We start from the raw sequence: 24903 nt of genomic DNA on the forward strand, positions 1-24903 counted from the left end.
AGGAGCTTTTCCCTTGTATGCAATAATATACCATTTATTCGATTTGTGTTTGATCTTTCTTTCTTTAAATGTCTCTGTGGACACTATATCTTTAAGTTGTAGTGTATTAGATCAACGACTACAATTCCCATGATGCCTAACTAAAGATGGTCTCTGACCAAAACCTTGCCAATTAAAATTGACTCATCTGCTATCAAGACCTGACTGAGGAGCTGGAGGCCAGTGGAGCAAAGCTAAAATATGGAAAAACATACGCACCCTCAAAAAAAAATTAACCTGCATGGTTTAGGTCAGAGACTTTCTTCAAGGCATAGGTAAGTAACAAATGAATACAAAAGTGCTAACAAAAGTTTATCAACAGCCGACCGTACTGCCTCCTCCCTTGTAAGTTAGCTTCTCTGCTATTTAAATGTAACTCTTTCTCCTCTTTCTGATGTTGCTTCTTTAATTGTCTCCGTGGACAAGAAATAAATAAATAAATCAATAAATAAATCAATAAATAAATAAAAAATTGCAAGATTAATTGTTTTACATTTTGACCACACGATGGCATCCACGCTCCATTTACGTACTATGACCACAGTCTTGAGGCCTAGCCCTGAAACTCCATCAGAAGCCTAAAAGACTTGACTAGAGAAGTGCACTTCTGTGTAGTGTATACAGTGTAAGGGATTTAGGAAGTGCCCTATTGCAAACGTCACCGTTGTTTTGGGATCGTGGATATATGTCATGGATGGAGCGTGGATGCCATCGTGTGGTCAAACTCGCAAATGCAAACGCTAACAACATAGATGTATACGTGTGTGTGTGTGTGAATGTTACAGCTGTTACATATGACAGATGGTTGTGAACTCCAGTAAGTCTACTAAGTTCTACCAAGGATCTTTTGGGCATTTTAGTAGCCAGCAGGATAACCAGTTGTCATGCTACCAGGCAATGAAATGAAAACTTATTTTAGGGCACCGTAATTTTGTTTGGGTTTTAACAATATGCTAATGATAAAGTAGGGCAGAAGAAAACAAAATACTCAATACTGTATTATCTCCTTACAGATCTTGATAAAATGTCTTTAGTTAAAGAATGCTTGATAGAAGCACTCTTTATTTAAGGCACTTTATTATCAGTTAGGTAAAAAGCCAACAATTCTCTCATTAAGAGTCAAACTGTAGAGTAGTGCAGTTCTATGTAGGACCTTTGTTCTCCTCCCCTTAGAGCCCTTAAATTCTATGTTGTATGGTTATGTGTATGTATGTATGCATCAGGTTATATTGAGGTCAACATAATAATCATAAATCAATAAAGAACACCGCTCTGCTATCAAGACCTGGCTGAAGAGCTGGAGGCAAGTGGGGCAAAGCTAAAAATTGGAAAGCGGATGCACCATCAGCGCAAAAAATCATTTTAACCTGCAAGGTCAGAGACTTTCTTCAAGGCATAGGTAAGTAACAAATTAACACAAAAGTGCTAACAAAGGTGTATCAAAAGTCAGCCGTACTCACTTGTGAATTAGCTTTTTTGTGCTTCTCAAATTTAACTCTTTCTCCTCTTTCTGATTTTGCTTCTTTAAATGTCTCTGTGGACCAAAAAAAAAATATGTATTTTTTATATTTTGCAGATTTACATTTTGACCACCAGATGGCATCCACGCTCCATTCACGTACTACGACCACAGTCTTAAAGCTTAGCCCTGAAACTCCATCAGAATCCTAAAGGGTAGGTCAAGCCAAACTGCTTCCACTCACCCTGACTTCATCATGAGCTTTACACTTACTTTATATCACCACAATTTCTTTATCATCCACTAACTGCAACATATGTCTAAGGCTTTATCATCCACTAACTGCAACATACTTTGCTTTCCACAATTTCTTTCCTTCCTTTCTCCTCCACTAACTGCTAACCAATATGGCTGTTATTAGAAGATGTATAGTGGAAACCTGAGGAATCCAAATGGTGTGGGTTTAGTTTAAGTTGGCCTCAATTTACTTTATGTGCAAAAATATTTCAGTGGTGGTTTGTGAGAGAGAGAGAGAGAGAGAGAGAGAGAGAGAGAGAGAGACATGCATTTGTAGACATATGGCTTGCTTTATGCATACTCATTCATTCTGACAGAAAATACAAACCCTGTACTGGTTTGTGTGTTTCTTTAAACGTCTTTATGTCAATGTGTCAATGACACGATTTGTCTTTATCCTGTAGTGTCAAGATCAAGGACTACAATTCCCATGATGCCTAACTACAAGTTCGATAGATGACGTTTTATTGATTATCTATCTATCTATCTATCTATCTATCTATCTATCTATCTATCTATCTATCTATCTATCTATCTATCTATCTATCTTCATCTAATGATGAAATCCGATAACTGCACGTCCAGTCACAGTAAAAAGTAAACCGTGTGCCATGGTGTACAGTAGTGGGGTGATCTTCGTGGGTGCTTGTTTTATGCTTGCAAGGTCGTAACCCTAGTACTAAATAGCCATTTATGTCATTTATATTCAGGTGCATTGAGGAAGGACTAATTTTGTCATGTGTGTGTGTGTGTAATAAACGCTGCGCACGTTAGAATGGCGTGATGTAGTGTGACTTTGTTGTATACGAGACCGAGGCGCACATGGCGACAGCCATCAGAGGGCTGACCAAGGTATTTGTCGTGTTAAGACATATGTTAGCTACTTTTAATGTTCATACATGTGAAACATCGTTTTTTTTTAGTCCTTACACTACTGGACCCTGGTTAGCTCCGGTGTGTCGTTGTTAGCACGATAACGTTTGCTAACTTGCCAAAAATGAAGTAGATAATGATATCCGATAACTCGATTTTGCCGAGAGCCTAAAGTTGTACACCCAGTCACAGCAAATTGATGTAGAACTGCCGTTGCTGGATCTATGTGTGGAGTTGTACATAGCTTGGAGCCAGCTTAGCGATTAGCAGCGTGGCTAACGCGGCTAGCATAAACAGTAAAGCGCAAATATGAGCCTAATTATGAGGGGTCATTATTTGTTGACCACAGTGCAGTACCACATGCGGGGTTGTAGCATAAAAGTACGCAATACAGCCGTGATTTGTGGCTGTTGAGTGATTTGAGTTAACTTGCTTTTTCAGGTCCACACATGAGCTAACAAAGCGATTAGCATGCTAGCTAACTCGGATGGTACAAACAATAACATACGCCAGCGAGTGTAAATACCTGTCAGATAAATACACACTCGCTCGAGTCAGTCAAGTTTTATTATGAAACGGTGTATACAGCAACATTTATACGTTTACTGTCGTGGTTGAAACCGAGAAGCCACCTTGGAGAGTAGCATGATGGCTAGGTGTCTTAAAATTAATCACAGAAATAACGATATTACGGACACGTGCGTAGTTCTCTATATTGTTATTTGGAGCAAGTGAGGGAGAAACAGTCGTGCTTAAACCCGGCTACCAGCAGCCTATCTTCTGGTTTTCAGAGCTGGGCAGCCTGTGTAGCTTGCTAGCTAGTGTTTTGTTTACAAAATATTATTTTCGTTAGCTAGTTGCCGAAACGACTCCACGTGGAGTGCACGATGTCACGAAAAAACGGCTTCTATACTCACCTAGTGCACTAGAGAGTACTGGAGTGCGGTTTAGGATGGTAAAACACACAATCAATTACTACAATAATAACAATAATAATGTCAAGTGTGTAATCTTTCTAAGAAAACGGTGCATAAATGTTTATTTACAAAGGTCACATGGCCCCTATGCACTTCAAATTTCGTGAAAAGGAGTCAGAGGCTGTGTATGAGCCTACTTTGAGTCACTGTAAGTTCATCTTAAGCCTAGGTCACTGAATTTTATTAATTCATTCAGCTATTTATTTATTTATTTTAAGATTTCGCCATAAGACCAAGCTATTTCAGAAGTGATTTTAGCTCCTAATTATAGTTTAGCTTACTTTTTAATTATAAGGTCAAGCAGGTCTGGAGCTAGGCTGTAGGTTTCGAAGCTAAATCATGATGAGTTAAAGTATTCAGAGTGAAGGTTATGCATGATCCAAAGTATGCTGCGTTATTATTATTACTATTATTAGTTTATTCCTTTTTAGAACATTTGGAGTCTGGATGCCATTGTGTGGCCAGACTGTGAAACTACAAGCAGTAGAAGGAAGACATGCTGCAAATGCATTGAGAAGTGATGCTATTATTGCTTGACTTTGACTATTGATTCCCCCCCCCCCCATGTACACCACATGTTAATGAAATCCACATGAAATCCAAAAAGAGCACTTTTTTGAATTTTGAACATGAGTACATCCAGAGGGTACTGAATTAATATTTAATTCCGAATTAATATTAATATACTGTATTTTGTATGGCTACTCACTCAGTGGCTTTATGTGCAATCTTTGAGTGGTCTAGGCATGTTTGAGTCGCTGTACAGCAAAACAAGCGTTCTGCACACGTACAGAGTATGAGGCGGAGCTAATGTACTGTGACGTCGCTCGGTTCCCTTGCTTTCATTTAGGTCCTATAGAGGAGTATAACAGGCGTGTCTCTGGCTCCCCAGCTTCATAGATTCTCTTCTCGTCGACTGGGAAAAGAAGCAGCGAGGATGTCAGGCAGAGGAAAGGGCGGCAAAGGCCTTGGGAAAGGAGGCGCCAAGCGTCATCGTAAAGTGCTTCGCGATAACATCCAGGGTATCACAAAGCCGGCTATTCGCCGTCTGGCTCGTCGTGGTGGCGTCAAGCGTATCTCCGGTCTGATCTACGAAGAGACCCGCGGTGTGCTCAAAGTGTTCTTGGAAAACGTGATCAGAGACGCAGTCACGTACACTGAGCATGCCAAAAGAAAGACCGTCACCGCTATGGATGTGGTGTACGCCCTGAAGCGCCAGGGACGCACTCTGTATGGATTCGGAGGTTAAACGCTCGGCCTGAACAGCTCTAAACACAACGGCTCTTTTAAGAGCCACCCACAAATCCAGCAAAAGAGCCTGTTTCTATTCTTAGTTTGTTATCAAATAAGGCAGTCGATCTCCCGCATACTCTGTATTAAAATGTAATATACCGGAAGAATACATGTGTGTATATATACATATAATAGATATGTCTGTATATATGTATTGTTTTCCATTTTGCCCCCCGTGTGCGTTGGTTAAATCCGAACTATATGTCTTAATTAATCCTGATAGAAAAAAAATCGCCGTCAACGCCGCTGTGCCGAAAAACAGAAAAACAGCCCTGTAGATTAAGAATGCGCGGGATAGAATGTTGCAAGAATCATATTTGTTTGTTTGTTTCAATATAGTCAATGATGGTGGTTATGAATCTCCCGGTTAAGAAGCTAATTTTATATATATGAAGAATACATATAGTTTTCAATTTCCCCCGTATGCGTTGATTAAACGTTTGAATAAATTCAGAATATCGCCGTCAACGCCGCTGTGGCGAAAAATAATGTGCCGTCTGCACGGTGGGTAAAAATGCGCGGGTAGGCGAACAAAGAGAATGCTGCTCTGGGGAGGGGGAAGGGAAGAGGAGAATTGGGAGGGGAGGGGAGGGGCGGGGAATGAAGGGTGGGGGGTTGGCAAGAAGAGAGCGGACAATTTGTTGTCCAATGGTCGTTTGACGGCATTCTGGAGGCGGTACCTCGTCTAATTAAAATGCTAGAGTCTAAATAATGTGGGAGCTTATCGCCGCCCCCTCATTCTTCAGTCTTACTCGACGAGGAGCAGTATGCCTGAGCCAGCTAAGTCCGCGCCCAAGAAGGGATCCAAGAAAGCCGTGACCAAGACGGCCGGGAAAGGCGGCAAGAAGCGCAGAAAGTCCAGGAAGGAGAGCTATGCCATCTACGTGTACAAGGTGCTGAAGCAGGTCCACCCTGACACTGGAATCTCCTCTAAAGCGATGGGCATCATGAATTCGTTCGTGAACGACATCTTCGAGCGCATCGCCGGTGAGTCTTCTCGTTTGGCTCACTACAACAAACGTTCTACTATCACCTCTAGGGAGATCCAGACTGCTGTGCGTCTGCTCCTTCCCGGTGAGTTGGCCAAGCACGCCGTGTCAGAGGGCACAAAGGCCGTCACCAAGTACACGAGCTCCAAGTAAATAGTGATAGCGGCATAATCCAAACCCAACGGCTCTTTTAAGAGCCACCCACGGTTTCTTCCAAAGAGCAGTTTTATTCAAGAACCAAGTAAGTTATAATACTAATTATTATTATTATTATTATTTATTAGAGAGTGCCTTTATTGTTACATACTTATTGATGTATGTATGTATGTAAATCAACTTACTTAATTGTTTGTTTGCATTTAATTGGTATAGTGTACTAGGATTCAGGGACAGAGCAGCAAACTAAAATACTGTGCCATACTAACTGTATGGAGTGGGCTTGTAGTGCTAATTGGGATAAATGAAGCTGCACATCACCTGTGAAAGACCAGTCCAGAGGAGATCAGCCTTACAGGTGGGGAAGAGTGAGGCAGGAAACCATACTAGGGTTGACTTAAACCCTAGAATTACACACCTGATCTTTGTAATGAAAGCTGTCTAGTATATATAACCAGGCATACGGTTAGGCTCTCCCACAAGCCTTTTTTGTTGGGTCACAGAAGGGTGAAGTTAGTTAAAGCCTTAGGTTTATGGTGGGATTTGAGTGAACAAAAGTAGGTTCAGAGCAAGGCTTTTGATGTAGAGGGTCGAAGTAAGGCAAAAGGACGAGGGTAGAATAATTAAATTGAGATAGCGTAAGTAAAAAAGTATGGCGGTGAAAGTGTGTTTAGTGCAGATGTGATCTAGGAAGAGTGAGTAACAGTGGCTTTGTAAGGAGGCCTCAGGTTTATGATGAAGGTGGATTGAGTTAAAGTGACCGTGAGCTTAGGCCTTTGCCTTAGGATACAAAGGAAGGTTCAGTAAAAGTGAGTTTCAACATAAGCCATCAGCCTGATGATTCGGATACACATGGATACACATGGCCTCGGCCTACTGAGGACTGCACATCTAAGTAGAATGGTCATGACTGCATGGAATGGGTTAAATGAAAGCAAAAGTTTGGTGTGTTGCTTATTGAGATAGAGGGAAGGATGGGGTTAATTTGTTTTAGGACAAGAATGAGATTGCAGTTGTTTCATGTGAGGGGTTCGAATGAGGATGGAGTGATTTTGTATAATGGTTGGATGAAGGATGGGGTTATTTCATTTTAGGGTTGGAGAGAGAAGGTGGTGGGGTTTGTATTAGAGTATGAATGAAAATGGGTTATTTTATTTTGGGGTTAGACGGCGGATGGGGTTATTTTGTTTCATTGTTAGAATGATGTTAAGGTTATGTTGTACTAGGTTAAGAGGGAGGACAGAGTTATTTTGTATTAGGACTATTTTGTTGGGTCACAAAAAGATGAATTTGGTTGAAGCCTTAGGTTAATGTTGAGATTCGAGCGAGCAAGAATAGGTTCAGAGCTAGACTTTTGATGTAGAGGGTTGAAGCAAGGCAAAAGGACAAGGGTAGAGTAAATAAAATAGTATGGCGGTCAAAGGCCTCAGGTTTATGATGAAGGTGGATTGAGTTAAAGTGACCGTGAGCTTAGGCCTTTGCCTTAGGATACAAAGGAAGATTCAGTAAAAGTAAAACAGTTTCAACATAAGCCATCAGCCTGATGTTTTGGATACACATGGCCTCGGCCTACTGAGGAATGCACATCTAAGTAGAATGGTCATGACTGCATGGAATGGGTTAAATGAAAGTAAAAGTTTAAAAATAATTATTTGGTGTGTTGCTTAGTGAGATAGAGGGAAGGATGGGGTTAATTTGTTTTAGGACAAGAATGAGATTGGAGTTGTTTCATGTGAGGGGTTCGAATGAGGATGGAGTGATTTTGTATAATGGTTGGAGGAAGGATGGGGTTATTTCATTTTAGGGTTGGAGAGAGAAGGTGGTGGGGTTTGTATTAGAGTATGAATGAAAATGGGTTATTTTATTTTGGGGTTAGACGGCGGATGGGGTTATTTTGTTTCATTGTTAGAATGCTGTTAAGGTTATGTTGTACTAGGTGAAGAGGGAGGACAGAGTTATTTTGTATTAGGACTACTTGGTTGGGTCACAAAAAGATGAATTTGGTTGAAGCCTTAGGTTAATGGTGAGATTCGAGCGAGCAAGAATAGGTTCAGAGCTAGACTTTTGATGTAGAGGGTCGGAGCAAGGCAAAAAGACGAGGGTAGAGTAAGTAAATTTAGGTAGCGTAAGTAAAAAAGTATGGCGGTGAAAGTGTGTTTAGTGCAGATGTGATCTAGGAAGAGTGAGTAACAGTAGCTTTGTAAACGAGGCCTCAGGTTTATGATGGAGGTGGATTGTGTTAAAGTGACTGTGAGCTTAGGCCTTTGCCTTAGGAAGGTTCAGAAAAAGTGAATTTCAACATTGGCCATCAGCCTGATGATTTGGATCCACACATGGCCTCGGCCTACTGAAGAATGCACATCTAAGTAGAATGGTCATGTCTGCATGGAATGGGTTAAATGAAAGTAAAAGTTTAAAAATAATAATTTGGTGTGTTGCTTATTGGGATAGAGGGAGGGATGGGGTTAATTTGTTTTAGTACAAGAATGAGATTGGAGTTGTTTCATGTGAGGGGTTTGAATGAGGATGGGGAGTGATTTTGTATAATGGTTGGAGGAAGGATGGTGTTATTTCATTTTAGGGTTGGAGAGAGATGGTGGTGGGGTTTGTATTAGAGTATGAATAAAAATGGGTTATTTTATTTTGGGGTTAGACGGCGGATGGGGTTATTTTGTTTCATGGTTAGAATGATGTTAAGGTTATGTTGTACTAGGTTAAGAGGGAGGACAGAGTTATTTTGTATTAGGACTATTTGGTTTGGTTCACTAAAAGATGAATTTGGTTGAAGTCTTAGGTTAATGGTGAGATTTGAGCGAGCAAGAATAGGTTCATAGATATTTTTTTGATGAAGAGGGTTTGGAGCAATGCAAAAGGACGAGGGTAGAGTAAGTAAAATAGTATGGCGGTCAAAGGCCTCAGTTTTATGATGAATGTGGATTGAGTTAAAGTGACCGTGAGCTTAGGCCTTTGCCTTAGGACACAAAGGAAGGTTCAGTAAAAGTGAGTTTCAACATAAGCCATCAGCCTGATGATTCGGATACACATGGATACACATGGCCTCGGCCTACTGAGGACTGCACATCTAAGTAGAATGGTCATGACTGCATGGAATGGGTTAAATGAAAGCAAAAGTTTGGTGTGTTGCTTATTGAGATAGAGGGAAGGATGGGGTTAATTTGTTTTAGGACAAGAATGAGATTGCAGTTGTTTCATGTGAGGGGTTCGAATGAGGATGGAGTGATTTTGTATAATGGTTGGATGAAGGATGGGGTTATTTCATTTTAGGGTTGGAGAGAGAAGGTGGTGGGGTTTGTATTAGAGTATGAATGAAAATGGGTTATTTTATTTTGGGGTTAGACGGCGGATGGGGTTATTTTGTTTCATTGTTAGAATGATGTTAAGGTTATGTTGTACTAGGTTAAGAGGGAGGACAGAGTTATTTTGTATTAGGACTATTTTGTTGGGTCACAAAAAGATGAATTTGGTTGAAGCCTTAGGTTAATGTTGAGATTCGAGCGAGCAAGAATAGGTTCAGAGCTAGACTTTTGATGTAGAGGGTTGAAGCAAGGCAAAAGGACTAGGGTAGAGTAAATAAAATAGTATGGCGGTCAAAGGCCTCAGGTTTATGATGAAGGTGGATTGAGTTAAAGTGACCGTGAGCTTAGGCCTTTGCCTTAGGATACAAAGGAAGATTCAGTAAAAGTAAAACAGTTTCAACATAAGCCATCAGCCTAATGTTTTGGATACACATGGCCTCGGCCTACTGAGGAATGCACATCTAAGTAGAATGGTCATGACTGCATGGAATGGGTTAAATGAAAGTAAAAGTTTAAAAATAATTATTTGGTGTGTTGCTTAGTGAGATAGAGGGAAGGATGGGGTTAATTTGTTTTAGGACAAGAATGAGATTGGAGTTGTTTCATGTGAGGGGTTCGAATGAGGATGGAGTGATTTTGTATAATGGTTGGAGGAAGGATGGGGTTATTTCATTTTAGGGTTGGAGAGAGAAGGTGGTGGGGTTTGTATTAGAGTATGAATGAAAATGGGTTATTTTATTTTGGGGTTAGACGGCGGATGGGGTTATTTTGTTTCATCGTTAGAATGCTGTTAAGGTTATGTTGTACTAGGTGAAGAGGGAGGACAGAGTTATTTTGTATTAGGACTACTTGGTTGGGTCACAAAAAGATGAATTTGGTTGAAGCCTTAGGTTAATGGTGAGATTTGAGCGAGCAAGAATAGGTTCAGAGCTAGACTTTTGATGTAGAGGGTCGGAGCAAGGCAAAAAGACGAGGGTAGAGTAAGTAAATTTAGGTAGCGTAAGTAAAAAAGTATGGCGGTGAAAGTGTGTTTAGTGCAGATGTGATCTAGGAAGAGTGAGTAACAGTAGCTTTGTAAACGAGGCCTCAGGTTTATGATGGAGGTGGATTGTGTTAAAGTGACTGTGAGCTTAGGCCTTTGCCTTAGGAAGGTTCAGAAAAAGTGAATTTCAACATTGGCCATCAGCCTGATGATTTGGATACACATGGCCTCGGCCTACTGAAGAATGCACATCTAAGTAGAATGGTCATGTCTGCATGGAATGGGTTAAATGAAAGTAAAAGTTTAAAAATAATAATTTGGTGTGTTGCTTATTGGGATAGAGGGAGGGATGGTGTTAATTTGTTTTAGTACAAGAATGAGATTGGAGTTGTTTCATGTGAGGGGTTCGAATGAGGATGGGGAGTGATTTTGTATAATGGTTGGAGGAAGGATGGTGTTATTTCATTTTAGGGTTGGAGAGAGATGGTGGTGGGGTTTGTATTAGGAAGTGATTAGGCCTTTGCCTTAGGATACAAAGGAAGGTTCAGTAAAAGTGAGTTTCAACATAAGCCATCAGCCTGATGATTCGGATACACATGGATACACATGGCCTCGGCCTACTGAGGACTGCACATCTAAGTAGAATGGTCATGACTGCATGGAATGGGTTAAATGAAAGCAAAAGTTTGGTGTGTTGCTTATTGAGATAGAGGGAAGGATGGGGTTAATTTGTTTTAGGACAAGAATGAGATTGCAGTTGTTTCATGTGAGGGGTTCGAATGAGGATGGAGTGATTTTGTATAATGGTTGGATGAAGGATGGGGTTATTTCATTTTAGGGTTGGAGAGAGAAGGTGGTGGGGTTTGTATTAGAGTATGAATGAAAATGGGTTATTTTATTTTGGGGTTAGACGGCGGATGGGGTTATTTTGTTTCATTGTTAGAATGATGTTAAGGTTATGTTGTACTAGGTTAAGAGGGAGGACAGAGTTATTTTGTATTAGGACTATTTTGTTGGGTCACAAAAAGATGAATTTGGTTGAAGCCTTAGGTTAATGTTGAGATTCGAGCGAGCAAGAATAGGTTCAGAGCTAGACTTTTGATGTAGAGGGTTGAAGCAAGGCAAAAGGACTAGGGTAGAGTAAATAAAATAGTATGGCGGTCAAAGGCCTCAGGTTTATGATGAAGGTGGATTGAGTTAAAGTGACCGTGAGCTTAGGCCTTTGCCTTAGGATACAAAGGAAGATTCAGTAAAAGTAAAACAGTTTCAACATAAGCCATCAGCCTAATGTTTTGGATACACATGGCCTCGGCCTACTGAGGAATGCACATCTAAGTAGAATGGTCATGACTGCATGGAATGGGTTAAATGAAAGTAAAAGTTTAAAAATAATTATTTGGTGTGTTGCTTAGTGAGATAGAGGGAAGGATGGGGTTAATTTGTTTTAGGACAAGAATGAGATTGGAGTTGTTTCATGTGAGGGGTTCGAATGAGGATGGAGTGATTTTGTATAATGGTTGGAGGAAGGATGGGGTTATTTCATTTTAGGGTTGGAGAGAGAAGGTGGTGGGGTTTGTATTAGAGTATGAATGAAAATGGGTTATTTTATTTTGGGGTTAGACGGCGGATGGGGTTATTTTGTTTCATTGTTAGAATGCTGTTAAGGTTATGTTGTACTAGGTGAAGAGGGAGGACAGAGTTATTTTGTATTAGGACTACTTGGTTGGGTCACAAAAAGATGAATTTGGTTGAAGCCTTAGGTTAATGGTGAGATTCGAGCGAGCAAGAATAGGTTCAGAGCTAGACTTTTGATGTAGAGGGTCGGAGCAAGGCAAAAAGACGAGGGTAGAGTAAGTAAATTTAGGTAGCGTAAGTAAAAAAGTATGGCGGTGAAAGTGTGTTTAGTGCAGATGTGATCTAGGAAGAGTGAGTAACAGTAGCTTTGTAAACGAGGCCTCAGGTTTATGATGGAGGTGGATTGTGTTAAAGTGACTGTGAGCTTAGGCCTTTGCCTTAGGAAGGTTCAGAAAAAGTGAATTTCAACATTGGCCATCAGCCTGATGATTTGGATACACATGGCCTCGGCCTACTGAAGAATGCACATCTAAGTAGAATGGTCATGTCTGCATGGAATGGGTTAAATGAAAGTAAAAGTTTAAAAATAATAATTTGGTGTGTTGCTTATTGGGATAGAGGGAGGGATGGGGTTAATTTGTTTTAGTACAAGAATGAGATTGGAGTTGTTTCATGTGAGGGGTTCGAATGAGGATGGGGAGTGATTTTGTATAATGGTTGGAGGAAGGATGGTGTTATTTCATTTTAGGGTTGGAGAGAGATGGTGGTGGGGTTTGTATTAGAGTATGAATAAAAATGGGTTATTTTATTTTGGGGTTAGACGGCGGATGGGGTTATTTTGTTTCATGGTTAGAATGATGTTAAGGTTATGTTGTACTAGGTTAAGAGGGAGGACAGAGTTATTTTGTATTAGGACTATTTGGTTTGGTTCACTAAAAGATGAATTTGGTTGAAGTCTTAGGTTAATGGTGAGATTTGAGCGAGCAAGAATAGGTTCATAGATATTTTTTTGATGTAGAGGGTTTGGAGCAATGCAAAAGGACGAGGGTAGAGTAAGTAAAATAGTATGGCGGTCAAAGGCCTCAGTTTTATGATGAATGTGGATTGAGTTAAAGTGACCGTGAGCTTAGGCCTTTGCCTTAGGACACAAAGGAAGGTTCAGTAAAAGTGAGTTTCAACATAAGCCATCAGCCTGATGATTCGGATACACATGGATACACATGGCCTCGGCCTACTGAGGACTGCACATCTAAGTAGAATGGTCATGACTGCATGGAATGGGTTAAATGAAAGCAAAAGTTTGGTGTGTTGCTTATTGAGATAGAGGGAAGGATGGGGTTAATTTGTTTTAGGACAAGAATGAGATTGCAGTTGTTTCATGTGAGGGGTTCGAATGAGGATGGAGTGATTTTGTATAATGGTTGGATGAAGGATGGGGTTATTTCATTTTAGGGTTTGAGAGAGAAGGTGGTGGGGTTTGTATTAGAGTATGAATGAAAATGGGTTATTTTATTTTGGGGTTAGACGGCGGATGGGGTTATTTTGTTTCATTGTTAGAATGATGTTAAGGTTATGTTGTACTAGGTTAAGAGGGAGGACAGAGTTATTTTGTATTAGGACTATTTGGTTGGGTCACAAAAAGATGAATTTGGTTGAAGTCTTAGGTTAATGGTGAAATTCGAGGGAGCAAGAATAGGTTCATAGATATTTTTTGATGTAGAGGGTTTGGAGCAATGCAAAAGGACGAGGGAAGAGTAAGTAAAATAGTATGGCGGTCAAAGGCCTCAGTTTTATGATGAAGGTGGATTGAGTTAAAGTGACGGTGAGCTTAAGCCTTTGCCTTAGGATACAAAGGAAGGTTCAGTAAAAGTGAGTTTCAACATTAGCCATCAGCCTGATGATTTGGATACACATGGCCTCGGCCTACTGAGGAATGCACATCTAAGTAGAAAGGTCATGACTGCATGGAATGGGTTAAATGAAAGTAAAAGTTTAAAAATAGAAATTTGGTGTGTTGCTTATTGGGATAGAGGGAGGGATGGGGTTAATTTGTTTTAGTACAAGAATGAGATTGGAGTTGTTTCATGTGAGGGGTTCGAATGAGGGTGGAGTGATTTTGTATAATGGTTGGAGGAAGGATGGCGTTATTTTATTTAGGGTTGGAGAGAGAAAATGGTTATTTTCTATTAGGGTTAAAATGAAAAATGGGGTTTTAGGGTTTAAATGAGCTTGGGTTTATTTTGTATTGGGGTTAGAGTGAAGGTGCAGTTATTTTGTATTAGGCTTGAAAAAGGGCATCATTGTTTTATGTTATGTTTAGAAGTTAGAAGTTTTGTCTTTTTTTTTTATTTTATTTTGTTTTTTGTGTTTTAGGGTTGGGGGGGTGTATGCAGTTATTTTGTGTTAGGGTTAGTATGAGATTTTTGGCTATGGTATATTGGGTGTGTTACGAGTGCGTATTAGGGGACCTATGGAGAGCCGTTCCGAGTGTGGAAGCGCCGGTGACAAAGACGCATCGACGGTGGAAGTCATACTGCGCACACACGGCAACACTGTGCTTTACACACTCCTCAAGGTCGCCTCGCACGACGAGCAAAACAACGCACCCACGTCTCGGATGCCCAGCACGCTCTCGCCGAGGCTCTCCTCCAACGCACCGGATAACACTCGCCCAGTTCGTGGCACCTTTTGTCGCCGTTTTCCACCGATTAGCACGCCAAATGCGCCGCCGCCCGTTCGGCACGCCGGTAGCGTGGCACGCTTCGGTGAGCGCCGTATCAAACGCGGCGTCGTTACGCTGCCCTTCCCGTCTTCTCAACACACGGTGGAGCCTCTCGGAGACGAAAGAGCATTTCTACGCTCGCCAAGTTGAGCTTTCGCCCATATTTCGCTCGACAAACGCCGAGAGAAAACACAAGTGCGAGACCGTCGCTGCCACACGGCTGTGCGGCATCGAGCGAGTTGAGTCTACAACGTTCTCATGTGGCTTTTAAGGGCCGGCCCCCTCGCTGCAGCGGGAGGTTCTACAGAACGCTGCAGCAGTTTGTGCTCACTCGCGCTCAGAGCAAAGCAGAACAATGGCAGAAGTCGCTCCAGCCCCAGCCGCCTCGGCGCCCGCCAAGGCCCCCAAGAAGAAGGCCGCCGCCCGCCCCAAGAAAGCCGGCCCCAGCGTGGGCGAGCTCATCGTCAAGGCCGTCTCGGCTTCCAAGGAGAGGAGCGGCGTGTCTCTCGCCGCCCTGAAGAAAGCCCTGGCTGCCGGCGGCTACGACGTCGAGAAGAACAACTCACGCGTTAAGCTCGCCGTCAAGAGCCTCGTCACCAAGGGCACTCTGGTGCAGACCAAAGGCACCGGCGCGTCGGGCTCTTTCAAGCTTAACAAGAAGCAGGCCGAGGCAAAGAAGAAGCCGGCCGCCAAGAAACCGGCACCTAAAGCTAAGAAGCCGGCCGCCAAGAAACCAGCCGCGGCCAAGAAGCCCAAGAAGGTAGCAGCCAAGAAACCCACTGCGGCTAAGAAATCCCCCAAGAAGGCCAAGAAGCCCGTCGCGGCCGCTAAGAAGGCAGCGAAGAGCCCCAAGAAGGCCAAGAAGCCGGCGGCTCCCAAAAAGGCGACCAAGAGCCCAAAGAAAGCCAAAACGGTCAAGCCTAAAGCAGCTAAGCCCAAGGCGGCGAAGGCGAAAAAGGCTGCCCCTAAGAAGAAGTAAACAGTAACGCCGTTTACCTTCATGTCTTGTTTCTCTATTCAACGGCTCTTTTAAGAGCCACCCACAGTTTCATAAAAAAAACAGCTTTTTTCCCCCCTTGTTACTGCACAATGAATTGATTGTTAAAAAAAAAAAAAACACTCAACAACACAAAAATAGCTCTCATTAGTTTCCCCACACAATAATTATATATGATCAATATATATATTTTTTTGGTTTGGTCATACGTGTTACATTTGAGCGGGAAAGGGAAAGGAAACGCGGGGCACGAGTGGGGGTAAATGTTTCTTTCTTTAACCCGTTTTCTTTCTTCCTTTCTTTCTCTCTCTCGCTCACACAGACACACAGCACGAGAGGAGGAGGGGGTCGGGTAGGAAAGCGAGCAGAGGTGGGAGGACGCTAGAGTCTGACGGCGGAAATGCGATTGGCTGTTGGTGCGCGTAGCTTTTAGCCAATAGGACCGTAGGCGATTTTGCTATATCAACGGCGCTCGTTGGCCGGCGTGCATTATTTCAGCTTTGTTCGACGAACACGACTGACGCGAATCATGAGTGGAAGAGGCAAAACCGGTGGTAAAGCTAGGGCCAAGGCTAAGACTCGTTCGTCCCGCGCCGGACTGCAGTTCCCAGTTGGCCGTGTGCACAGGCTCCTGCGTAAAGGCAACTACGCTGAGCGGGTCGGCGCCGGCGCTCCCGTCTACTTGGCCGCCGTCCTGGAGTATCTCACCGCTGAGATTCTCGAGTTGGCTGGCAACGCCGCCCGCGACAACAAGAAGACCCGTATCATCCCCCGTCACCTGCAGCTGGCTGTTCGTAACGACGAGGAGCTGAACAAACTGCTCGGAGGAGTCACTATCGCCCAAGGTGGTGTGCTGCCCAACATTCAGGCTGTACTTCTGCCTAAGAAGACCGAGAAGACTGTGAAGACAAAGTAAATTGGCGCTCTCCGTTGATTTATCTATACACAAAGGCTCTTTTAAGAGCCACCCATTTTTTCTACGAAAAGTGCTGCTCCTTTACAAACAACACTACATATTCTTCACGTGATTTCCAGCTGCATAAAAAAATAATAGCTTTATGAACCGAGTTATTATATAAACACACTGCCATGCAATACACAATTGCCCTTTTTCATATATTTCACGTACTGAGATCAACACCCTATGCATATGTGCATGTATACACACATTCTCTCGCTCTCTCTCTCACACACACACACACACACACACACACACAGTGTGTTTAATGTTCGCTGTAATGTACAGTACATTGATTAGTTTGATCATATTATTGTTCTTATTATTATATATTCTTTTAATGCTTTTTTTTCCTTTGTTGTTTTGTGTTACAGGAGCCCGCCGTTTTGCTTTTAGGTTTGAAAAGAAGACGCCCAATAGTGTGTCACCGACGCATTGCCGGCCGCCCAATGGGAAACGGACAACTTCAAGACGCCCAATGAGCGGCAAGCGGCTTGAAAGCTTAAAAGCCATGTGAAGCGAGCAAGAACTCATTCTCTTTCTTTTCCCCGAGAGGAGTAGAGTTCAACGCGATGGCAAGAACCAAGCAGACCGCCCGTAAGTCCACCGGTGGCAAGGCCCCGAGGAAGCAGCTCGCCACCAAGGCTGCTCGCAAGAGCGCCCCAGCCACCGGCGGCGTGAAAAAGCCTCACCGTTACAGGCCCGGCACCGTGGCTCTGAGGGAGATCCGCCGCTACCAGAAATCTACTGAGCTGCTGATCCGTAAGCTGCCCTTCCAGCGCCTAGTGCGTGAGATCGCTCAGGACTTCAAGACTGATCTCCGCTTCCAGAGCTCCGCCGTCATGGCCCTGCAGGAGGCTAGCGAGGCGTACTTGGTGGGTCTGTTTGAAGATACTAACCTGTGCGCTATCCACGCCAAGAGAGTCACCATCATGCCTAAAGACATCCAGCTGGCCCGCCGTATTCGCGGAGAGCGCGCTTAAACAGAGCGCTTCGACGTTTACCTGAAATACCCAACGGCTCTTTTAAGAGCCACCTACCCGTGTCCGCGCCGAAACAGCAAATGTCCGCCTCACCTCGGTGTTGTGTTTATATAATGTAAGGCTATTATGACGCGCGCGCTTCTAAATTCCATAGGACTGAGCGAGCGAAACCAGCCGTGAGACAGCGGTTGTGAAGATTAGGGAAAAAAAACAACTTCTATATGTGTGTCTATATATATATATATAACGTTTTGTACTACATTTCACATCAAAATCGCCATATTTAACGTGTTTTAATACATATGAATACTTTTCTTTTAATACCTATCAATATGTTTATACATATTTAATAGTTTGGAAACAGTTCATTCACCCCAGCAGAAAGTAGAAGCCCCTGCCCTTTCAGTAGAACACTACACTTTACACTATGTAGTGTTTAGGCCGGTTTTGGCCTATTACAAACGGCATTAGTCATGGATGGAGCGTAGATCCCACCGCGTGGTGAAACTATACAACTGCAAGCACAGTTTCAGAGAGCAATGTATGTGTATATTCATATAATGAGAGCTAGATTTGGGGTACTTACGTTTCATACATATGCAACATGAGTTTGATTGCATAGAGAGTAAGCGAGACCAGCTGTGTTGTTTGTGCTTGCTTTTAGGGCAGCAGTAAAGGAGGTAAGTGTATAGTCCGGAGAGGAATGTTTGTTTGTTTGTTTGTTTTTAATCTCTTTCAATACCTCTACCAGAACATGGCATGTCTAACTCTAAAAAATTATATGTTTACTCTATATGTTAACTCTATAAAATTCATGTTTCCCGTCACATTGTTTGTAAAATTAACCCAGATCAGCGGGAAAAACGCCAAAATTAAATGAATGTTGAGTCAGTATTGTTTTGTGCTATACTTCAAAAATTACCTTATTTAGTACAGTCTAGCTTGTCTGGAAGTATAACCCTTGAAGTATGGAGCAAATTAAATGAACCTTCCCAGCACATGTAAAATGATCATTAGAGAAGCCTAGGGAAAAGAAATAGTGAATAAATACTGGCAGGGGTAAAGTGTTTGTCCTGCCTAGGATGCACCCGGTTATGTAATAGAGAGTAGAAGCCTTTGAGCCTTGAGTACAGTAGTGCTCTTCTGTGTGGTGAATAGAAGGGCTTTTGGAAGTGCTCATTGCAAACGACCACCGTTGTTTTGGGATCATGGGCATATATGTCATGGATGGAGCGTGGATGCCATCGTGTGGTCAAACTAGGCAAATGCAAACGTTAACTAACTAGATTTATTCGTGTGAATGTTACAGCTTTTTCATTTGATAGATGGTTGTGAACTCCAGTACGTCTACTAAGTCATTTGTATTGCGGTGTTATTTTGGTTAGTGTTTTTTAAAGTACATTTTTAAAAATGTTTCTATTGAAGCATACTTCAGTTCAGGGCATTTTAGAAGCCAGCATGGTTACCAGTTCTCATGCTGCCAGGCAATGAAATGGAAACTTAATTTAGGGCAATTTTATACACATTAAATATGATTGTTAACTGCACCAATAAATCTAAAAAGTAATTACATGTCTTGTGGGATGATTGTCGTTTGGGCTTGGGTTTCATTTTAACAATATGCTAACGATAAAGTCGGACAGAAGGAAAAAAAAAACAAAACAAAACAAAAAAAAACCCTCCAGACCGTATAACCTCCTTCCACAACTAGATAAAATGTCTTGTTTTGAAGAATGCTTGATAGAAGCTGTCTTTAATGAAGGCACTGTATTAGCCATCATGACAACCAAACAGCATGCAGTTAGGTAAAATTCACTCACTGCTAGAAGCCTTTGAGACAAATTGTAGAGTAGTGCACTTCTATGTAGGACCTTTGTTTCCTTCTCTTTAGAGCCCTTAAACTCTGTGTATCAGTTTATATTGAGGTTCCCATAATAATCATAAATCAATAAAGAAAACCGCTCATCTGCTATCAAGACCTGACTGAGGAGCTGGAGGCCAGTGAAGCAAAGCTAAAATATGGAAAAGCATACGCACCCTGCAAGGTTTCGGTCAGAGACTTTCTTCAAGGCATAGGTAAGTAACAAATGAATACAAAAAACTCTTTCTCCTCTTTCTGATTTTGCTTCTTTAAATGTCTGCATGGACCAAAAAATCAAAAAGATGAATTGTTTTATATTTTGCAGATTTACATTTTGACCACCAGATGGCATCCACGCTCCATTCACGTACTACGACCACAGACTTAAAGCTTAGCCCTGAAACTCCATCAGAAGCCTAAGGGGTAGGTCTAGCCAAACTGCTTCCACTCACCCAGACTTCATCATGAGCTCTACACTTACTTTGCTTACCACAATGTCTTTCCATATTTCTTTATCATCCACTAACTGCAACATATGGTAAAAGCAACATTACTTAAAGCAACATTAACTCCCTCTGTGTTTATCTAATCTAACATGACTTTTATTAGAAGATGTAAAACGAGCCTGAGAAATCCAAGGGGTAAACATGTAGTTTTAGTTGGCCTCATTAGGAGCTTTTCCCTTGTATGCAATAATATACCATTTATTCGATTTGTGTTTGATCTTTCTTTCTTTAAATGTCTCTGTGGACACTATATCTTTAAGTTGTAGTGTATTAGATCAACGACTACAATTCCCATGATGCCTAACTAAAGATGGTCTCTGACCAAAACCTTGCCAATTAAAATTGACTCATCTGCTATCAAGACCTGACTGAGGAGCTGGAGGCCAGTGGAGCAAAGCTAAAATATGGAAAAACATACGCACCCTCAAAAAAAATTAACCTGCATGGTTTAGGTCAGAGACTTTCTTCAAGGCATAGGTAAGTAACAAATGAATACAAAAGTGCTAACAAAAGTTTATCAACAGCCGACCGTACTGCCTCCTCCCTTGTAAGTTAGCTTCTCTGCTATTTAAATGTAACTCTTTCTCCTCTTTCTGATTTTGCTTCTTTAATTGTCTCCGTGGACAAGAAATAAATAAATAAATCAATAAATAAATCAATAAATAAATAAAAAATTGCAAGATTAATTGTTTTACATTTTGACCACACGATGGCATCCACGCTCCATTTACGTACTATGACCACAGTCTTGAGGCCTAGCCCTGAAACTCCATCAGAAGCCTAAAAGACTTGACTAGAGAAGTGCACTTCTGTGTAGTGTATACAGTGTAAGGGATTTAGGAAGTGCCCAATTGCAAACGTCACCGTTGTTTTGGGATCGTGGATATATGTCATGGATGGAGCGTGGATGCCATCGTGTGGTCAAACTCGCAAATGCAAACGCTAACAACATAGATGTATACGTGTATGTGTGTGAATGTTACAGCTGTTACATATGACAGATGGTTGTGAACTCCAGTAAGTCTACTAAGTTCTACCAAGGAACTTTTGGGCATTTTAGTAGCCAGCAGGATAACCAGTTGTCATGCTACCAGGCAATGAAATGAAAACTTATTTTAGGGCACCGTAATTTTGTTTGGGTTTTAACAATATGCTAATGATAAAGTAGGGCAGAAGAAAACAAAATACTCAATACTGTATTATCTCCTTACAGATCTTAATAAAGTGCCTTAAATAAAGAGTGCTTCTATCAAGCATTCTTTAACTAAAGACATTTTATCATCAGTTAGGTAAAAAGCCAACAATTCTCTCATTAAGAGTCAAACTGTAGAGTAGTGCAGTTCTATGTAGGACCTTTGTTCTCCTCCCCTTAGAGCCCTTAAATTCTATGTTGTATGGTTATGTGTATGTATGTATGCATCAGGTTATATTGAGGTCAACATAATAATCATAAATCAATAAAGAACACCGCTCTGCTATCAAGACCTGGCTGAAGAGCTGGAGGCAAGTGGGGCAAAGCTAAAAATTGGAAAGCGGATGCACCATCAGCGCAAAAAATCATTTTAACCTGCAAGGTCAGAGACTTTCTTCAAGGCATAGGTAAGTAACAAATTAACACAAAAGTGCTAACAAAGGTGTATCAAAAGTCAGCCGTACTCACTTGTGAATTAGCTTTTTTGTGCTTCTCAAATTTAACTCTTTCTCCTCTTTCTGATTTTGCTTCTTTAAATGTCTCTGTGGACCAAAAAAATAATATGTATTTTTTATATTTTGCAGATTTACATTTTGACCACCAGATGGCATCCACGCTCCATTCACGTACTACGACCACAGTCTTAAAGCTTAGCCCTGAAACTCCATCAGAATCCTAAAGGGTAGGTCAAGCCAAACTGCTTCCACTCACCCTGACTTCATCATGAGCTTTACACTTACTTTATATCACCACAATTTCTTTATCATCCACTAACTGCAACATATGTCGAAACCTGAGGAATCCAAATGGTGTGGGTTTAGTTTAAGTTGGCCTCAATTTACTTTATGTGCAAAAATATTTCAGTGGTGGTTTGTGAGAGAGAGAGAGAGAGAGAGAGAGAGAGAGAGAGACATGCATTTGTAGACATATGGCTTGCTTTATGCATACTCATTCATTCTGACAGAAAATACAAACCCTGTACTGGTTTGTGTGTTTCTTTAAACGTCTTTATGTCAATGTGTCAATGACACGATTTGTCTTTATCCTGTAGTGTCAAGATCAAGGACTACAATTCCCATGATGCCTAACTACAAGTTCGATAGATGACGTTTTATTGATTATCTATCTATCTATCTATCTATCTATCTATCTATCTATCTATCTATCTATCTTCATCTAATGATGAAATCCGATAACTGCACGTCCAGTCACAGTAAAAAGTAAACCGTGTGCCATGGTGTACAGTAGTGGGGTGATCTTCGTGGGTGCTTGTTTTATGCTTGCAAGGTCGTAACCCTAGTACTAAATAGCCATTTATGTGATTTATATTCAGGTGCATTGAGGAAGGACTAATTTTGTCGTGTGTGTGTGTGTGTAATAAACGCTGCGCACGTTAGAATGGCGTGATGTAGTGTGACTTTGTTGTATACGAGACCGAGGCGCACATGGCGACAGCCATCAGAGGGCTGACCGAGGTATTTGTCGTGTTAAGACATATGTTAGCTACTTTTAATGTTCATACATGTGAAACGTCGTTTTTTTTTAGTCCTTACACTACTGGACCCTGGTTAGCTCCGGTGTGTCGTTGTTAGCACGATAACGTTTGCTAACTTGCCAAAAATGAAGTAGATAATGATATCCGATAACTCGATTTTGCCGAGAGCCTAAAGTTGTACACCCAGTCACAGCAAATTGATGTAGAACTGCCGTTGCTGGATCTATGTGTGGAGTTGTACATAGCTTGGAGCCAGCTTAGCGATTAGCAGCGTGGCTAACGCGGCTAGCATAAACAGTAAAGCGCAAATATGAGCCTAATTATGAGGGGTCATTATTTGTTGACCACAGTGCAGTACCACATGCGGGGTTGTAGCATAAAAGTACGCAATACAGCCGTGATTTGTGGCTGTTGAGTGATTTGAGTTAACTTGCTTTTTCAGGTCCACACATGAGCTAACAAAGCGATTAGCATGCTAGCTAACTCGGATGGTACAAACAATAACATACGCCAGCGAGTGTAAATACCTGTCAGATAAATACACACTCGCTCGAGTCAGTCAAGTTTTATTATGAAACGGTGTATACAGCAACATTTATACGTTTACTGTCGTGGTTGAAACCGAGAAGCCACCTTGGAGAGTAGCATGATGGCTAGGTGTCTTAAAATTAATCACAGAAATAACGATATTACGGACACGTGCGTAGTTCTCTATATTGTTATTTGGAGCAAGTGAGGGAGAAACAGTCGTGCTTAAACCCGGCTACCAGCAGCCTATCTTCTGGTTTTCAGAGCTGGGCAGCCTGTGTAGCTTGCTAGCTAGTGTTTTGTTTACAAAATATTATTTTCGTTAGCTAGTTGCCGAAACGACTCCACGTGGAGTGCACGATGTCACGAAAAAACGGCTTCTATACTCACCTAGTGCACTAGAGAGTACTGGAGTGCGGTTTAGGATGGTAAAACACACAATCAATTACTACAATAATAACAATAATAATGTCAAGTGTGTAATCTTTCTAAGAAAACGGTGCATAAATGTTTATTTACAAAGGTCACATGGCCCCTATGCACTTCAAATTTAGTGAAAAGGAGTCAGAGGCTGTGTATGAGCCTACTTTGAGTCACTGTAAGTTCATCTTAAGCCTAGGTCACTGAATTTTATTAATTCATTCAGCTATTTATTTATTTATTTTAAGATTTCGCCATAAGACCAAGCTATTTCAGAAGTGATTTTAGCTCCTAATTATAGTTTAGCTTACTTTTTAATTATAAGGTCAAGCAGGTCTGGAGCTAGGCTGTAGGTTTCGAAGCTAAATCATGATGAGTTAAAGTATTCAGAGTGAAGGTTATGCATGATCCAAAGTATGCTGCGTTATTATTATTACTATTATTAGTTTATTCCTTTTTAGAACATTTGGAGTCTGGATGCCATTGTGTGGCCAGACTGTGAAACTACAAGCAGTAGAAGGAAGACATGCTGCAAATGCATTGAGAAGTGATGCTATTATTGCTTGACTTTGACTATTGATTCCCCCCCCCCCCCCCCCATGTACACCACATGTTAATGAAATCCACATGAAATCCAAAAAGAGCACTTTTTTGAATTTTGAACATGAGTACATCCAGAGGGTACTGAATTAATATTTAATTCCGAATTAATATTAATATACTGTATTTTGTATGGCTACCCACTCAGTGGCTTTATGTGCAATCTTTGAGTGGTCTAGGCATGTTTGAGTCGCTGTACAGCAAAACAAGCGTTCTGCACACGTACAGAGTATGAGGCGGAGCTAATGTACTGTGACGTCGCTCGGTTCCCTTGCTTTCATTTAGGTCCTATAGAGGAGTATAACAGGCGTGTCTCTGGCTCCCCAGCTTCATAGATTCTCTTCTCGTCGACTGGGAAAAGAAGCAGCGAGGATGTCAGGCAGAGGAAAGGGCGGCAAAGGCCTTGGGAAAGGAGGCGCCAAGCGTCATCGTAAAGTGCTTCGCGATAACATCCAGGGTATCACAAAGCCGGCTATTCGCCGTCTGGCTCGTCGTGGTGGCGTCAAGCGTATCTCCGGTCTGATCTACGAAGAGACCCGCGGTGTGCTCAAAGTGTTCTTGGAAAACGTGATCAGAGACGCAGTCACGTACACTGAGCATGCCAAAAGAAAGACCGTCACCGCTATGGATGTGGTGTACGCCCTGAAGCGCCAGGGACGCACTCTGTATGGATTCGGAGGTTAA

General features: G+C 41.8%; 2 protein-coding genes across 2 annotated transcripts; both read left to right on the forward strand.

Annotated features, from left to right (window-relative positions):
• Positions 1-4582: 4582 nt before the first annotated feature.
• Positions 4583-24903, forward strand: LOC140546621 (uncharacterized). The gene is made up of 6 exons (XM_072670004.1): positions 4583-4864; positions 5393-5460; positions 14421-14765; positions 16175-16588; positions 17188-17545; positions 24547-24903. The coding sequence occupies exons 1-6, from the start codon at positions 4583-4585 to the stop codon at positions 24901-24903; spliced, it is 1824 nt and encodes a 607-aa protein (XP_072526105.1).
• On the forward strand, positions 5706-6080 carry LOC140546937 (histone H2B). Its single transcript, XM_072670412.1, has one exon. It carries the CDS (start codon positions 5706-5708, stop codon positions 6078-6080), a length of 375 nt encoding a protein of 124 aa, XP_072526513.1.

Source organism: Salminus brasiliensis, chromosome 24, assembly GCF_030463535.1.
Source record: "Salminus brasiliensis chromosome 24, fSalBra1.hap2, whole genome shotgun sequence".
In the NCBI taxonomy this organism is placed as follows: domain Eukaryota; kingdom Metazoa; phylum Chordata; class Actinopteri; order Characiformes; family Bryconidae; genus Salminus; species Salminus brasiliensis.

What these genes read in the sequence shown, in the direction of transcription:
- LOC140546621 (XM_072670004.1), top strand. Translation starts at nt 4,583, where the DNA reads ATGTCAGGCAGAGGAAAGGGCGGCAAAGGCCTTGGGAAAGGAGGCGCC. An exon ending in TGTACGCCCTGAAGCGCCAG is followed by an intron (nt 4,865 to 5,392) that starts GGACGCACTCTG and finishes GAATAAATTCAG; the next exon opens with AATATCGCCGTCAACGCCGC. An exon ending in ATACTAACCTGTGCGCTATC is followed by an intron (nt 17,546 to 24,546) that starts CACGCCAAGAGA and finishes CTGGCTCCCCAG; the next exon opens with CTTCATAGATTCTCTTCTCG.
- LOC140546937 (XM_072670412.1), top strand. Translation starts at nt 5,706, where the DNA reads ATGCCTGAGCCAGCTAAGTCCGCGCCCAAGAAGGGATCCAAGAAAGCC.